General features: G+C 35.6%; 4 protein-coding genes across 11 annotated transcripts in view; 2 read left to right on the forward strand and 2 right to left on the reverse strand.

Moving 5' to 3' along the window:
* LOC127874777 (pleckstrin homology domain-containing family G member 1-like) overlaps positions 1-17,669 on the reverse strand; it is a 290,411-nt gene that overhangs the window by 206,656 nt on the left and 66,086 nt on the right. The window lies entirely within an intron of this gene.
* LOC127874784 (protein-L-isoaspartate(D-aspartate) O-methyltransferase-like) overlaps positions 1-17,669 on the forward strand; it is a 169,562-nt gene that overhangs the window by 67,573 nt on the left and 84,320 nt on the right. The gene's annotated exons all lie outside the window — the stretch shown is intronic.
* The window catches only part of LOC127874779 (low-density lipoprotein receptor-related protein 11-like), a 179,220-nt gene that overhangs the window by 45,179 nt on the left and 116,372 nt on the right, over positions 1-17,669 (reverse strand). The gene's annotated exons all lie outside the window — the stretch shown is intronic.
* The window catches only part of LOC127874788 (uncharacterized), a 212,690-nt gene that overhangs the window by 24,506 nt on the left and 170,515 nt on the right, over positions 1-17,669 (forward strand). For 2 of the 4 annotated variants that reach the window (XR_008047092.1, XM_052419420.1), the window contains exon 3: positions 14,447-14,533. The exons of the other annotated variants lie outside the window; for them this stretch is intronic. Coding sequence is in view for 1 of the 2 variants with exons in the window: in XM_052419420.1 (XP_052275380.1) it covers positions 14,447-14,533 (87 nt within the window). In the remaining variant the exon portion in view is untranslated. The remainder of the gene's footprint in view (positions 1-14,446; positions 14,534-17,669) is intronic. 4 annotated transcript variants of the gene reach the window in all.

Below are 17,669 nucleotides of genomic sequence, written 5' to 3' on the forward strand. Positions count from 1 at the left end.
GATTTGCCAATGTCGTCTTACAAGCTGGTATATACACTCACTGCTAGAGCAGAATCATTTGTCGTCTGCTGCAGATAGGCAGCGGTAATCGTCCCTAGCAGAGTGAGTTGCGGTTCTTACTGTAGCTAAGGCTTCTAAGCACATACTGATTTGCAAAATATGCTCTGTAAATTTAGTCAGCCGCTAACGCGACCAACTAAAAATGAGCACTATGTCTGAAATGAATGTGTGATCACCCATTCTTATGGGTACATATAACTGAAATTCATGTACAAATTCCAAGGGAGCCATTATGGCCTTGACTCAAACCAAATGTCTAAAAATAAATACCTACAAAATAACACAGGTTTTGCACTCAGATGCAACCAGACTACAAGACTCAATTCAACCAATGCCAATGCATGTTTCCTTTGAACTAAGTTTCCATTTGTTTAGAATAAGATTGGGCAGAAGGATGTTAATGAATGTATCCCTATATAAGTGGTTGCACACAGACCACAGAACTCGGTTGCAGGTTTGAATACCTGCTAATCATTAATCTACTAACTTGCTTTTTGCATAATGAGATGTTAAAGAGAGGTAAGTTTCACCAGATGCTTCAAATGGGACCAGTGTTTATCACTTGGACGGGTGTCTCCCGCAATAAGGCAGAGCCTCAGTATTTATGTAACCATTTCCAAAGAAGTCACTGTAAGGCTGCTTCTCTTTGCTTTCTTGGCATTTGAATGCTGTCTTCATGCCTCTCAACGACCCCACAGCTTCCTTGCAATTCTACCAGTCTTTATGGGTTCTGGTAAGGAAGCCAGCCCCTTGTGACAGAGATTAAATAATATGTAAACATGAAACTAATGGACCTTGGTCATTAGATTTGAAGCTCAGTGTCCTAGTCATCAAGTCAACAATTCTCCAACAAGCAAATGCCTTCTTAGAGGATAATAATCAGACTTAATAGGATGCCTTGCAGCTGTCTTTTCACACCTTAGTCACTGATTGGGTTTAATGATCACCATTTGATGGATGCTGCACTGGTTTATTACCTGGTTTATGACAATTTCATTATAGCACACAGCTGTAAATGAAGCCTTGATCAAAGAGCTGGTAGTTAAAGACCCGGCCACTTGAATACCAGGCTGGGGAGGCAAAATCAATGTCCTTGAAATGAAAGGCTACAATATATTCTACATGACCAACAACATAGTGTCCCAATTAATGACAAATTAAGATCAAACTCCAACTTATTTCGATTATGAAGGAATTTGTAGGCAAATTTTACTTTATAAGTTTTTTATGATTGAGTTCAATTCACGTTAGTTAAGTTAGAAAGGTGAAAAAAAGAGGAGAATGATAATGTTTTTGTAGGGAAAAAAGATTTGATTATGATAACACATCAACCACACATCTTTTAGGGTTGAGTTTTATTCTACAGATTTCCTTGGATCTGATTGACCCTGAGGTTATTTCTGAGATTTGTGTAAATTGGTTTAATTTAAAATAGTTATGGACAGAGGCGTTGGACCTTTTCTATGGCCTTCATCATAAGCGGCCCTGAAAATCAGATTCTGATAACAAGTAAATGCATGTTTCAATCACAAAGACTAATGATAATGATCGCCATTCACTTACTGCCACATTTATAACTGCCTTTCGACTACACCTGTAAACATTTATTTTGGGTCAAGAAAAATTTGTTCTGTTACAATAATATTTATAATACACCACTTTAAAAGCACACATTTCAATGTTGCTGTTAATTAAGCGGAAATTGAGGACAATTACACCAGGTGTTGGAGTGTAACAGTAAGGAGAATAGCAGTCAATTGGGTTTTTAAATTCTATGGCAATATAAGTTTAAAACATTATTTTTTTTGGTTAATGTTGACACACTGGAACCAAACTTGACAGCAAGGAATTAAACAAATACTTAAAAATAGATTTTTCCTTGGGCAATCATGTTGAAAGCAGCTGGTTTGATCTATTTGCACACCACCTTCAGGACATGACTTACTTTGTCAATATTACTCCACTCAATCAGTATTGTTTCTGGGCGGGAGGAAATATTGATGTTTGAACAGCTTGTGGTAGGAACCTTCATAACATTGATGAAACAAAGTGTGTTTCCTGCTGTTTACATTAATTTTGTAAACATTATTGCAGGCCATAGTAAAGATGTATTTCCCTATTTTCGACCCGGCAGGCAACCCTGCAGACGTATTTATGCACTTTAAGTATTTGACTGGCCAGCTAAATAAGGGAAAACAGCTGCTTTTTTTTTAATCATATATGTTAAGCTCAACAAATGTGAATAATTTATGCCCCCTTCGAAGAAGAGGGGTTATATTGTTTTGCACATGTCGGTCCGTCTGTCGGTCGGTCCGTCCGTCCATCTGTCTGTCCACCAGATGGTTTCCAGATGATAACTCAAGAATGCTTAGACCTAGGATCATGAAACTTCATAGGTACATTGATCATGACTGGCAGATGACCCCTATTGATTTTCACGTCACTAGGTCAAAGGTCAAGGTCACAGTGACTCGAATAGTAAAATGGTCTCCGGATGATAACTCAAGAATGCTTAGGCCTAGGATCATGAAACTTCATAGGTACATTGATCATGACCGGCAGATGACTCCTATTGATTTTCAGGTCACAAGGTCAAAGGTCAAGGTCACAGTGACTCGAAACAGTTAGATGGTTTCCGGATCATAGCTCAAGAATGCTTAGGCCTATTGGAGAATGCTAAGGTCTAGGATCATGAAACTTCATAGGAACATTGATCATGACTGGCAGATGACCCCTATTGATTTTCAGGTCAATAGGTCAAAGGTCAAGGTCACAGTGACTCCAAACAGTAAAATGGTTTCCAGATGATAACTCAAGAATGCTTACGCCTTGGATCATTAAACTTCATATGTACATTGATCATGACTGGCAGATGACCCCTATTGATTTTCAGGTCACTAGGCCAAAGGTCAAGGTCACAGTGACTCGAAATAGTAAAATGGTTTCCGGATGATAACTCAAGAATGCTTAGGCCTAGGATCATGAAACTACATAGGTACATTGATCATGACTGGCAGATGACCCCTATTGATTTTCAGGTGACTAGGTAAAAGGTCAAGGTTACAGTGACTCAAAATAGTAAAATGGTTTCCGGATGATAACTCAAGAATGCTTAAGCCTAGGATCATGAAACTTCATAGGTACATTGATCATGACTGGCAGATGACCCCTATGGATTTTCAGGTCACTAGGTCAAAAGTCAAGGTCACAGTGACTCGAAAAACTAAAATGGTTTTCGGATGATAACTCAAGAATGCTTAGGCCTAGGATCATGAAACTTCATAGGTACATTGATCATGACTGGCAGATGACTCCTAAAAATTTTCAGGTCACTAGGTCAGAGGTCAAGGTCACAGTGACTCAAAACAGTAAAATGATTTCCTGATGATAACTCAATAATAATTAGGCCTAGGATCATGAAACTTCATAGGGGCATTGATCATGACTTGCAGATGACCCTATTGATTTTCAGGTCACTAGGTCAAAGGTCAAGGTCACAGTGACTCGAAATAATAAAATTGTTTCCGCATGATAACTCAAGAATGCTTAGGCCGAAGATCATGAAACTTCATAGGTACATTGATCATGACTGGCAGATGACTCCTGTTGATTGTCAGGTCACTAGGCCAAAGGTCAAGGTCGCAGTGACTCGAAACAGTTAAATGGTTTCCGGATGATCACTCAAGAATGCTTAGGCCTACTCAAGAATGCTAAGGCCTAAGATCATGAAACTTCATAGGAACATTGATCATGACTGGCAGATGACCCCTATTGATTTTCAGGTCACTAGGTCAAAGGTCAAGGTCACAGTGACTCAAAACAGTAAAATGGTTTCCGGATGATAACTCAAGAATGCTTACGCCTAGGATCATGAAACTTCATAGGTTCATTGATCATGACTGGCAGATGACCCCTATTGATTTTCAGATCACTAGGTCAAAGGTCAAGGTCACAGTGACTCGAAATAGTAAAATGGTTTCTGGATGATAACTCAAGAATGCTAAGGCCTAGGATCATGAAATTTCATAGGTACATTGATCATGACTGGCAGATGACCCCTATTGATTTTCAGGTCACTAGGTCAAAGGTCAAGGTCACAGTGACTCAAAATAGTAAAATAGTTTCTGGATGATTACTCGAGAATGCTTACGCCTAGGATCATGAAACTTCATAGGTACATTGATCATGACTGGCAGATGACCCCTATGGATTTTCAGGTCACTAGGTCAAAGGTCAAGGTCACAGTGACTCGAAACAGTAAAATGGTTTCGGGATGATAACTCAAGAATGCTTAGGCCTAGGATCATGAAACTTCATAGGTACATTGATCATGACTGGCAGATGACTCCTAAAAAATTTCAGGTCACGAGGTCAAAGGTCAAGGTCACAGTGACTCGAAACAGTAAAATGATTTCCTGATTATAACTCAATAATAATTAGGCCTAGGATCATGAAACTTCATAGGGGCATTGATCATGACTTGCAGATGACCCCTATTGATTTTCAGGTCACTAGGTCAAGGGTCAAGGTCACAGTGACAAAAAACGTATTCACACAATGGCTTGCACTACAACTGACAGCCCAATATGGGGGGCATGCATGTTTTACAAAAAGCCCTTGTTTAATATATATACAGTTTTTGTTTAATTTACTTATGCTTCTAGATGTTATTTGTACATCCTGAGCAAAATTTGCATCATAGGATCCGTTGAGTATTGCACAATACAAAATTAATTGATCTGGTTAACATGATCCTCCTTACATGTACATGTTTTCTAAGTAATATAAGTGTGCCATTGTGATGGACCATATTGAAGATAATTTTCTAATCAATATTCATTCAGATTTTGATGGTATAAGTATTTTAACAAACAGATGAATGCTATCATTTAATACATAGCAATAGAAAAAATATGCCTTTGTAGATTGGAACACACACCTGGAGGTCGCCAGAGTCATTAAAATTGTTTTCTTTCATCGTAGTCTATAATGCCTCTTCACTAAGGAGTCATGTGCGTATATACATGTAATACCACTTTTATCAAATGTATTGTATATCCTACATGTTCCTTTGTATGGTCTGTAAAATATACAACATGCCTATTTATTGATTTAAAAAATCTGTGTAACATTTTACATGCCGGGTTAAGACAAACATGTATACTACAAATGGATGTTATTTACAAGTAAATACAACAGGATTCATGGCAAATACAACAGGCCAAACTACATATAACTGTTAACTGCTTAAGAGAATATATTATTTAGGCAGTTATATTACTTCATGTCTTTGGAAGATTGATACAGTACCACAGAACAACCAATGAACCATGTGACCAATAGCCCATTCATTACACCAATTGATTTGCTGTCATAAGGCTGTTTCCAATTCTCCCAGGTTATTCTTTCCCCCACCCATAAATGTCCAAGTTCCATCCATGATAGAGGTTTGCAGTATGATGTTTACTCAAGGCACAATCTATCCTGACATTCCCATGTCAGTTAATTTGTTCCACAAATAGTGCCACTAATTAGAGATTTAATAGCCTTCAACATTTTAATGTGACACTGCTATCTTAATGAACCTGGGAATGGGCCAGTATATTGCATGGTTTCAGTGTTATTTGTAGCGTGGTTGATTTCCGAAGTAATTTCCGTTGTAAAATGTCAGTTTCCCTAAGAAAGGCTGTAATTGACATTTTGATCCTGCAATTTCCTTTGTCTTGTAAAGAAAAACTGAAATAATATAAATGTCCTTTAATACAGCACGATCTTACTGATAATTTTATCAGATTTATGTCAGCAATTTCATAATAATAATTATCATTATATTTCAATTCTATTTTGTTTACATAATCAATGTGTTTATTTGTTGTTGATAAAAAGCAAAACACAAGTAACACCCATAGTGCCTTATTTATTATTTGTGGAAAACTTCAACTGAATGCCCTGGATTGCTACAGTTAATAATGTATTGCATACTGTTAACATTTCTTCACATGTCTATAAGTTTGGCTGAGATATGACCCAGATTCCATCCCACCTGTTAATTGATCACTATCTTCAAGTCTGAGGCTAGGAAATTGCTATTCAGTCAACAGACTGACAAGGTTCCTTCCTATCTTTTTATTGTGATTGATGTCATGTGGGCTGCAAGTTTTCAGTTCTGTTTGGACTGATCTGGCATTTCTGTCAAATATCTTATTTATCATAAGAGTATGTTACTTTTCTCTTTGTGTACCATAGTGATCTTTTGCAAAGCAATTAAGTAGTTCAACAAGTTGAAAAATTATAATCGGTCTTCGAACATAATTGATTAGTTCTTTTAGAGACTTAAATTTGTTTAAAGTTTATTAGTAGATTGTTGGTCTGATTCTCTGTGTCAATTACTGATGACATTTTCGATTGCTTTCATGCATTGTGGGTAAAGCTATGTCAACTATGTGTATTATGTGAATTACTTATCATAGACAAGAGGGAAATCAGAACTTGTGAGATCTTATTATATTCAACAGATTGGTGAGACAGCATAATCATTCCTTTTTTTGTCAAATCATTGATCCAAGCGTACTATTGGATATACATAGAAATTAGAAAGTTAGAAATGGTATATCTAAGCTAGAAGCTTTTATTTATTAGAGGCCAAATAAATAAATTATTTTATATATACCACTTTAAGAAAATTGTAGTTATTCAACTGTGTAGCTCATTGTTAAAACATTTTGGTCAATATGGTTTACTTTATGCTTGTATTTGAATTGATTGTTTAAAAAACGAAAGCATTAACTTGGCATGTAATTTTTATTTCATATAAAAAATGGAGATTTGGGGGTACGTGGGTTGTGCTCTATAAGGGAAGGAGCTTTTATAAGGGAATAATCTGAAATTGTATGTAAGATCAATCTTGAAAAGAAGTGAAGTCTTGAAATAATTTGAAGGGCCCCTCATCTTAGTTCAGTCAGCTGTTCATAAATACCATAGCACATGGTCAATATAATAGATTACCTTAATAAAATGAACAAACCACAAATTCTTCTTGGTCATGTAATGCAATTACATTCCTTATTATTGTTGTTTCAATACAGTCATCAGTTTGGTTGAGAGATATTGCTTTTGATATATCAAGAGAAATGTAAGGAATATTTCCTGGCTGTGGTCAGAAACACAATGGTCACTTCCCCTTTTAAGTAATTGGTACTAGCTGTGGTCAGAAACACAATGGTCACTTCCCCTTTTAAGTTATTGGTACTAGCTGTGGTCAGAAATACAATGGTCACTTCCCCTTTTAAGTTATTGGTACTAGCTGTGGTCAGAAATACAATTGACACTTCTGGTTTAATCCTAATTGTTCTAATAAAGGTGTATTTGTGATGTCCAATAATGCCTTACTATTACAGGATGCAAAACCACAAAGTTGCCATGGCATTGAGTATATGGTTTCCTTCTACTGATCAGGGATGCTTGATCCCTACTGTGGGAGCATTCTTTAGATCTCCCCCAAAGGCCATAGACACCAAGTACTGGTTTTAACCAGGAAATGGACTAGAGAGCATTTCAATAAGCCTTAGGCTTTCAATGCTATTGAGCTTAAAAAGATACATTTAAACAATACAAAATCCAAAACATACTGACAACAATAATTGTGTAAATTGATAATTTTAAATCTCTTTGCCTTAGGCTTAAAGTTCAGTTTTAGTCTGCTAAATTCATTGAAATGAATTTTACTTTTGTGATCAAATTATTTATATTCAATCTTATTCTCTACATAAAATTCTCAATTAACTAACAATTAGATGAAGATAAAATATTAAATAGAGATTTGGTAGACTTTTTAGGTTATTGCATGTTAAATTGGGAATTAAAAAAACTAAGGACATTAAATGGGTTTGGCTGGACTACCTTCCCTCCTAAAAAAATACTTTTTATGCCCCCTTTTGAAGAAAAGGGGTATATAAAGTTTTTGCACTGTCCGTCAGTCTGTTATGTCCCCTTTCGAAGAAAAGGGGGTATATAGTTTTGGCACTATCCGTCAGTCTGTCTGTCAGTCTGTCACACTTTTTGTATCTCTAATTCAAATAGTTTTCATCCGATCTTTACCAAACTTGGTCAGAAGTTGTATCTAGACAATATTTAGGTCAAGTTCGAATATGATTCATGCCGGTTCAAAAACTAGGTCACGGGGTCACTTACTACATTTCAAGGATTTAGCATGGTGTCTGCTCTCTAATTGAATTAATTTTTATCTGATCTTTATCAAACTTGGTCAGAAGTTGTATAAAGACAATATCTAGGTCAAGTTTGAATATGGGTCATGCCGAGTCAAAAACTAGGTCACGGGGTCACTTATTGCATTTCAAGGATTTAGCATGGTGTCCGCTCTCTAATTGAAGTAGTTTTCATCTGATCTTTACCAAACATGGTCAGAAGTTGTATCAAGACAATATCTAGGTCAAGTTCGAATATGGGTCATGCCGGGTGAAAAACTAGGTCACAGTGTCACTTAGTACATTTCAAGGATTTAGCATGATGTCCGCTCTCTTATTTGTGGGGCTTTCTGATTTATTTTGATATTCTAAGACATTTTTATGCCCCCGAAGGAGGGCATATAGTGATCGGACTGTCCGTCTGTATGTCCGTCCGTCACACTTTGCATTTAGATTTCGAAAAATGCTCATGGACAAGGCCTTTCCATACGCACACAAATTTTGACCCCTGTGACCTTGACCTTGAACTTAGGGTCTGCATTTAGGTTTTGAAATCTGCGTTTAGGTTTCGAAAAAGCTCATAACTTCTACCAAGCGTTTATAGGCATAAGTCAATTCCTATGGTGACAGCTCTTGTTTTTGCCTTATATTACATACAATATTTTTTATGGTACAAACATGTTATGGAGCAAAGACAATAATAAACGCAACTAGAATGTTTATAGAATTCACTAAAACAAATATACCATTAACAGAAACCTACAATGCCTGAGAAGTGAACAGAACAAATTTATGGTTGTTTAACCAGGGCACATGTAAGCATGAATAAATGAGAGAGAGAGAGATACATAATTAATATGGTAGAAAACATGTAATCACATTAATTTCTCAAACATTATGATGTATTGCAGGTTTGTTTGTACATGTTTACTGAATGGAACAGATTGCAACAAACTTAGTCATTTTCAATTTTCTGCATTTTAAAAATCCTATCAAGATCCGTTATGAAACTCACTGTCATGCACAAGTGTTTGCAGATGCTGAAAATGCTATATGTTTGTTCATATGAATTTCAGCAAAACTTTATACAATATCTGTCAGGATGCGCAAATGAGGAAGAATTTACAAGAGATAAGAGAAACATGGGTGGACACAGGATATGGCATAATAACAATGTATTGAATGTTATTATGCGTTTTCAGTGGTATTATTGAAATCTTAATCATTGACAATAGATAGCAATGCTCATCAAGAGTGTAACCACATGTATATGGATGTCTTTAAATAAATGCTTTTCTACATAACTGTTTTTTGGTCTACTTTTCATGTTTGTTTTTGTCCTGTTAATGATAAACGAGGCTTAACTCTTTCCCACTCAGAATGTCAGAGGCAAAATGAAAATGGCTATGTGCAAACAGCATAAATCCAGAACGGCCTGCGAGTAACTCGCAGTCTGTTCATGTTTTATGCTGTTTGCTGCTCATCTGTATCTTACAGTTAGAAATGAAGCCTTTAAAACTTAAAGACAATAAGAAAGGTATTTAATTATATTTAACTTTCTAAGGGACAACAAATGCGTTAAACATGTATCTAATTAGTTAAAGCATGCGCATAGAGATTGTCCCTGAGAGACTAAAGAGCTTCATATATCCCCAAAATAGTTTTATCAAAAGTGGAGCAATTTGTAAGAAATCTGCACTGAACAAAGTATTTGTATACATACATCAGAAGGTTCATCCCACCATATACCCCTGCGAAACGTTTTAGAACTGTTCTATAAAATTTCTAGAATTGCACTGGAACAAATGACTAGAAGTGTTCTGGAATCATCCTTGAAATGGTCTAGAATGATTTAAAACAGTTGTTGAAAGTTAAATGAGAATAATTTGTAGAACAAATAGTTCTAAAACAGTTCCAGACAATAATTCTTAAACCATTGTTCTAGAACTATTCCAAAATTGTTCTTGTACAAATTTCCAGAACTGTTTTAGAACAATTGTTCTAGAAATTATTCTCATTTAACTTTCAACAACCGTTCCTAAAACATTCTAGTAGATTTTCAGTATGATTACACAACAGTTCTAGTCAGTGTGTTCCAGTACAATTCTAGAAATGTTTTAGTAAAATTAAATAAATCGTACAAACACGTCACTGTTTATTAAAGTGTCTTAGGTACTAAACATGTTTCGGCCATAGCCTTCATCAGTAGTAAATTAATATCTTTTTTTTTTTTTAGAAATGTTTTAGAACCGTTCCGAAGGTTTGCTTCCAGTAAGTCTGGAACATATGTTCTAGAACAGTTCGCGGACATTGTTCCCCTCAGAACTTGTAACTGAGAACTATTCATCAGGAATAACCTTTTTTTTATTTTTCATAAAATTACCTTATTACCTTGCCCAACTGGTGGCATGATTGATCTTAACTTCCATTATTAAATAAAGTTTATATAAGAAAATATATATATTTTATTTAACTACAACAATATACTTCAAATAGTTACACAATTAGAAAATAAGTATACTATTGTTCACACCAACATTATATATAAACAATAAGTATAATTAATCTAAGAAAGAACATTTTAAAGGGAGGTAATATCACACTGTTACACATATTTATTTTAAATATGTAGAACAATTGTAGGCCTTGGTTCTTGATCTGTTCTATATGTGTTCTTATTCCCCATTAGAACTTTTGTAGAACTTACTAATTTGAAATTGAAGTTAGTGTTTTTCCCAGGCCATTTTAGCGTAGCGAAAAGCCACGCCGCCCTCCCGAATCGCCACACTGCCCTTTTCAAAGGCAAATTTTCGCCACGCGCCCTTCTTTTCAAAGGCAAATTTCGCCACGCACCCTTATCGATAGCATCTTTATTGCCTTACGATCTAACTTGGTCCGCAAAATCAGCGTCCTTGATTGTTTGTGACGCTCCAACTGTGCTTGATTTACTCGAGAGACGTCAACTCTAATCGACTATATTTGAGCAGATTTAATCTATTACAGTGCTCGATTTATAGGTAAACTGCTCCAAATCTGTGAATTAGTCATGCATGAATAACCCCGTGTCAGTATCAATCGATAATGCCAGAGGCTATGTTATACCAAGCACACTTTTCGGTCGACAATGTGTACACTCCACCATAAAGTCGTTACTTCGGAGACTTTTGATGAAAAACTCGATGTTATTCTCGTGGCAATTGTGCATTGCATGCATTATTCAGTTATATCAAAACATATATTTTTACGCATAATTACATTTAAAAACACAAACAAATTTATTCTTTATCGCTTTCGTCTTAAAGATAATTAGATCTAATTATTTAACTAATTACTGAGACGTATACTAATTTTTAAAAATGCGAATTGCGTATACAATTTAACGTTGCTAAGCGCATATCATTTGACATTTGAACAACATGGCAGACTATACAGAATTAAATTGCGACTCGGCAAAAATGGCAAATAACGTCGTAAACGATCGAATTTACGATGGAGATTATACATTAAGAAGGAATTAATGAATCGCTGTGATAATCAACGATGCATAAAAATGTTTTAGATAGCAACAACATTATTTATTCATTTGTAATCTACTTGGTGGATGTATGTCACGGAAACGAGTGTTTGCATATTGTTAGCAATCAATTTACTCGCAATGTTATTTTAAACATCTGGCAAGATTATTGTTAGAAAATGGGATAAGACAAACATGGTTTCATTTATATGTTAGTAGATCTGTGTATAATCAGATTCTTATGCATATATTACTTTATTATGTTTGTCGTGCTGTACAGTTTATTGAAACAGCATGAAACTTAAATGTACATTGCAAGGTAAATATATTAATATAAATCATAGTAAGTTTAATACATCAATAACCATTAAATGTGCTTGTTTATATGTTATTTTTTGAACCACAACTGCTTCAGATGCGATAACATGTTGCCCCGTAATTCAGGTATTCAGGGAACGTTTTTGCCCTTTTTTGCCTAAACTGCGCGCTAAAATGCCCTTTTTGAAAGTAATGCGCCATGCCCATTTGCCCTCCTGGGAAAAACACTAGAAGTCAAATTATCATTGTATGAATTAGATTATTTTAAATATGTAGAACAATTGTAGAACAATTGTAGACCTTGGATCTAGACCTGTTCTATATGTGTTCTTATACTCCATTAAAACTTTTGTAAAACTTACTGGTTTTTAAAGAGTTCTAAATGTGTTCAAGAACTACATTTCAGAACATTTTTAGAAATTTCTCGAACTTATTTTGTCCTTGAAATGTTCTAAAAATGTTCTTGTATATTATTGGGACAGTTTGAGAACTTAGCCTTGTTCCACAATTCCAGAACGTTGTTCTAGAACACGAATATGGAACGTTCTAGAACTGTTCTTGATGTTCTAGAACAGTTCCAGAACCGGTGCAATTTCTAGAACAAATTTTCGAAGGGGTAGTTTCAACAGCTGTGTTCCCCCCCCCTCCAAAAAAAAGTGGTGATATAATTGGAGCAATTTGTAAGAACACCGTATTGGGCACGCACCATTTGTATACAATGTGGAGATGAGCAAATATTTGTATACATACATCAGAAGGTTCTCCGGAACTTAAGGCTGACAAATTTACTCAATTTTCGGTGACGGGTCACATTTGCTTAGCAAGTTTGGAATGGCAGTGGTCCGAACACATAGATATCTAGGTTCTAATATAAACAGTGGCTACCGGGTTTTTAATAATAATATGCCGATATACCGCAGTAAAAGTGTCACTGAAATCAGTACAACACCAAATTTATGATAGATAAGTTGTAGATTCAGGAATGCTTGGGGGTCTGCCAGTCTATCAGTTATAATTATGCCATTTTTACCCTTTACCACTTAGATACCCATTTTGACGCATTTTTAGTCCCTTAGAAAGTTAAATTTAATTTAAGACATTTCTTACTAGATTCAAATTTTAAAGGCTTCATTTCCAAACCTTAGATACTGATGAGCAGCAAACAGCATAACACCTGAAAAGACTGTGATTACTCGCAAGCTGTTCTGGTTTTATGCAGTGGTTGCAAAAGCCATTTTCACTTTGCCTCTGAGTGGGAAAGGGTAAATTGGATTTTTGATAAAGGAATACACAAATATTTTGTTGGTCCGTCTGTGTTAACATTTCAGGAATGGTTTTGAAATATCCTTAAATTAGTTTAGTTCTTAATATTTATATCTATCAAATTGCAGGCAATTATTTCCAATTGTTTGCATAATAATGTTAAGTGTTGAATTAGAGTATTTAATGCTCTTTTTGCTCTTTGAAGATTTCTTTACTTCTCAGCTATATATCTGTCTTATCATGTGGCAATGCCCTTATCTTTCTGCTGGTGGAATAAATTTTGAAGAGTTTTTTGTCTGTTCCCACGCTTTGTTTTGTATTTATCTTATCCTGAATATCATCAGGGAGTTTCAAACAAACAACCTCAGGAACCCTTGCTGCTCTAAAAGTACCGCTTTCATTGGGAGGCCAGATATGTTACCTTTTTTCTCAGACAGAAAATATTCAAGTTCCAGGCCTCATCTATTACTAAGGCCACATACATGTATAGGAGTTATAAAACTTCAGAAACATGTAAAGGAGAGAAATTCTTGTTGGATCCTGATGAGACGCCACGTTCTGTGGGGTCACCTCTCGATCCAAACTGTTTGCAAAGGCCTTCAAAATTCAGTTCCAGCACTGAAAGAGTTAACATCTGCTTGTATTTTATCTAAGAAAGTGACTTTTCGTGTGTACAAATCAGGGTAAAACATAAAACACTGCATTGCATATAAAAAAGGATCAAAGCTAATACTCTGTAATATGATTTGATAAAAAGATCATATGCTTTGCAGGATGGTAATCACTCAGCATATAATTTATAAGCTTTATTGTAGAAAAATTGGGCTTTATGCAAATGTTTAAATTGTCATTCCAGATGTGCAGGTTGCGCAGACTAATCAGGAAAACATTTGGTTTTAACTGCAGGCTTTTAGTTTAAAAGAGTATACATTAAAATAAAAAAGTCTGTAAAAGCAGAGAGTGTTGACCCTGATTAGTCTGTGCAGATTGCTCAGGCAAATCTGGGGCAACACTTTATGCTAATGTATTAAGCCTAGTTTTCCCATATATTAATGTATTACAGATGACTTTTTTTTGTGTTTTTCAGAATGACGATGATGACCATGAGTGTGCTCTCGACCTAGAAGATATTCTTAACTTAGATTCAGATTCAGAACGCTTGCAATATGTCACAGTAAGTGTCCAATTATGTCACTGAAGCAGCTCTCATTTTTACCACAAACACCACATGGGGTCAGTTTGTGAGCTATTATTGTTTACCTGACCACAAAAGGGTCAATGTATTAGCTTTTATTGTTCACTGTACTGCAGGGAGTCAATGTGTGAGCTACTTTTGTTCACCTGACTGCAAGGGGTCAATATGTTTTCCATTTATATTCACCAATTGCAATGGGTCCATGAGTGAGCTACTTTTGTCCACCTGATAACAAGAGGTCAATGTGTGAGCTACTTTTGTCCATCTGACCGCAAGAGGTCCATGTGTGAGCTACTTTTGTCCACCTGACAGCAAGAGTTCAATGTGTGAGCTACTTTTGTCCACCTGACAGCAAGAGGTCCATGTGTGAGCTACTTTTGTCCACCTGACAGCAAGAGGTCAATGTGTGAGCTACTTTTTGTCCACCTGACAGCAAGAGGTCAATGTATGAGCTACTTTTGTCCACCTGACTGCAAGGGGTCAATGTGTGAGCTACTTTTGTCCACCTGACAGCAAGAGGTCAATGTGTGAGCTACTTTTGTCCACCTGACAGCAAGAGGTCATGGTGTGAATTATTTGTGTTCACCTGACCACAAGGGGTCAATATTCGGGCTATTTTTGGCCATCTTACTGCATGGGGTCAATGTGTGAGCTACTTTTGTCCACCTGACGGCAAGGGGTCTATGTGTGAGCTACTTTTGTCCACCTGACTGCAAGGGGTCAATGTGTGAATTATTTGTGTTCACCTGACCATATGGGGTCATTGTGTGAATTATTTGTGTTCACCTGACCACAAAGGGTTAGTCAATTCATGATCTTTTATTTTTCATCTAATCAAAAGGGGTGATGTATGTGTTATAATTGATCAACATACCACAAGGTAGGTATGCTTGAGCTATTAATGATCATCTGGCAAAAAGGGCTATACAATAATTTCTACATACGAGGATAAATATGTAAGCTATAATTGTTAATCTAACCACAAGGGATCAATTATGCATGAGGTATTTTGTATGAAGCCATTTCTTTCAAACTCAATTAAATTCAACTAAATTAATTAGCAAATAGTTGAAAATTTAATTTTTTGTAATTGTCACTTTTCTCGTTTTAATAAAGAAAAATCTGCTTTAATTATGCATATGCTTTTTAACTAATACAAATATTAAACTTCATATATGTCTTCTGGCCATGGTATTACATGATTGACAGGAAAGGTATTATTGTATCGAAACAGAAGAATAGTGGATCGAGCGCCCTTTCATGAAACTTCTCTTGTTTATATAACTGGTAAAGAAAATTTGTCAGTTTTAGTGGTTATTAAGTTGTCATGTTGACAAGATAAAAGGTTCATACGAGCCCAGCAACGAATGATGTGGAAGAAAATGTTGAAGATAAGTTGAGATCGCTTCTTATCATCATGAAGTGACTCTTTCAGTGCGGGAACCTAATATTGAAGGTCTTTGCAAACAGTTTGGATCCAGATGAGACGCCACAGAACGTGGTGTCTCATCAGGATCCAAACTGTTTGCTATTCTGATAGTATTCTTTGAAAAAAAATCGAAGAAAATGCTAATTTTAGAAATTCAGCAGACGACATTTTAGCAGACGACAAATTTCCCAGCACGCAAAGGGTTAACCATTACCACTCAGAAGCAAAGTGAAAATGGCTATATGCAAACAGCATAAAACCAGAACAGCCTTCGAGTAACTCGCAGTCTTTTCATGTTTTATGCTGTTTTCTGCTCATCAGTATCTAAGGGTTGGAAATAAGCCATTGAAATCTTGAATCTAGTCAGAAAGGTCTTTAATTGAATTTAACTTTCTAAGGGACAACAAATGTGTCAAAATGCGTATCTGAGTGGTAAAGTGTTAACCATTACCAAATTGCTAGAAGCAGATACTTTGAAAGTTAGTTTTGAAATGTTCTCAAATAACTTACTATATTCTGGATTTTGTATGTTGGTTAACACAAGTTAGGGTGAGAGATTTTCTACTGAAACCTTTTCCTTGTGATTTGGTCATGATGATTCAAGTTAATGTTGAGAATAGTAATAAATATGCAAGAAGATTGTAGTTATAACTATTAATTTATTAGACGATTATTACAAATATAGAATTTTCCCCCACCCTTTCCTCACATAAATCAACTAAACGTCTTTGTAATTGAACAACTCTTTTCAAATAGTAATGTAAGCAGACAGAAAACAAATTAAAATTCAGACTGAATGTATTCCTGTGATTATTTTGCACTTTCAGTTCAGGTTGGTTGACGTAAATGTGTGGTTTTCATGTTCATGCATGAAATATTTATGGAGCATGCAAGAAACCTGCATTTTTACAGGATAAAGACAATGAAAATTGGTGTGAGGGATCTAATGAAACTCATCAATTATACTTTTACAACTTTCCCCTGTTGGCTATTCATGACTAAAACTCATCAGTTATACTTTAAAAACATTCCCCTAATGGCTAATCATGACTTAAGGATGATAAATGTTCGCATATATTTTACATGTATGTTGCACAAGGGAGAGGCATTTGTGGTGTGAATGCAACTGGCATATGTGACACATAATGGGGAAATATAATTGTAGTTTCTAGACACATACTGGGGAAATGTAATTATCGTTTCTATGTCAAAACATTGACAATCTGTCATTATTGTGGTTTAATATGATTTATAGCATTGGTTAATATTATAAATGTGACCTTCCGACCCCACCCCTGCATTTTTATGTAAGAAGCATGTAGTCATTGTGTAGTCCGTCCTGCATCTGAACTTTTTTTATGTCCATGATAGGATTAGAAGATATTGTCCTTTGTAACTGATACAATTATTTGGTACTCATTTTGTAAATTGCTGCATATGAACTTAAATTATCTTTGACCTTAAAATAGGTGGTGTTAGGAGTGGGGGGGGGGGGGCATGTTTTTTAATGTCAAACACAGATTCTTGTATCCATTTTTTTAGTTAAGATGCCTGCATTTTGTTCTGTACAGAGTGTGTCTAGGTGATGAATGTGACTTACCACTGGAATATAATACTCACAATTATAGCTTCCAAAGGGGTTCATTTGCTTGTAAACGTATCCAAAATTAATATACATTTCCAAAA

The sequence above is a fragment of the Dreissena polymorpha genome, chromosome 3 (assembly GCF_020536995.1).
Source record: "Dreissena polymorpha isolate Duluth1 chromosome 3, UMN_Dpol_1.0, whole genome shotgun sequence".
NCBI lineage: Eukaryota > Metazoa > Mollusca > Bivalvia > Myida > Dreissenidae > Dreissena > Dreissena polymorpha.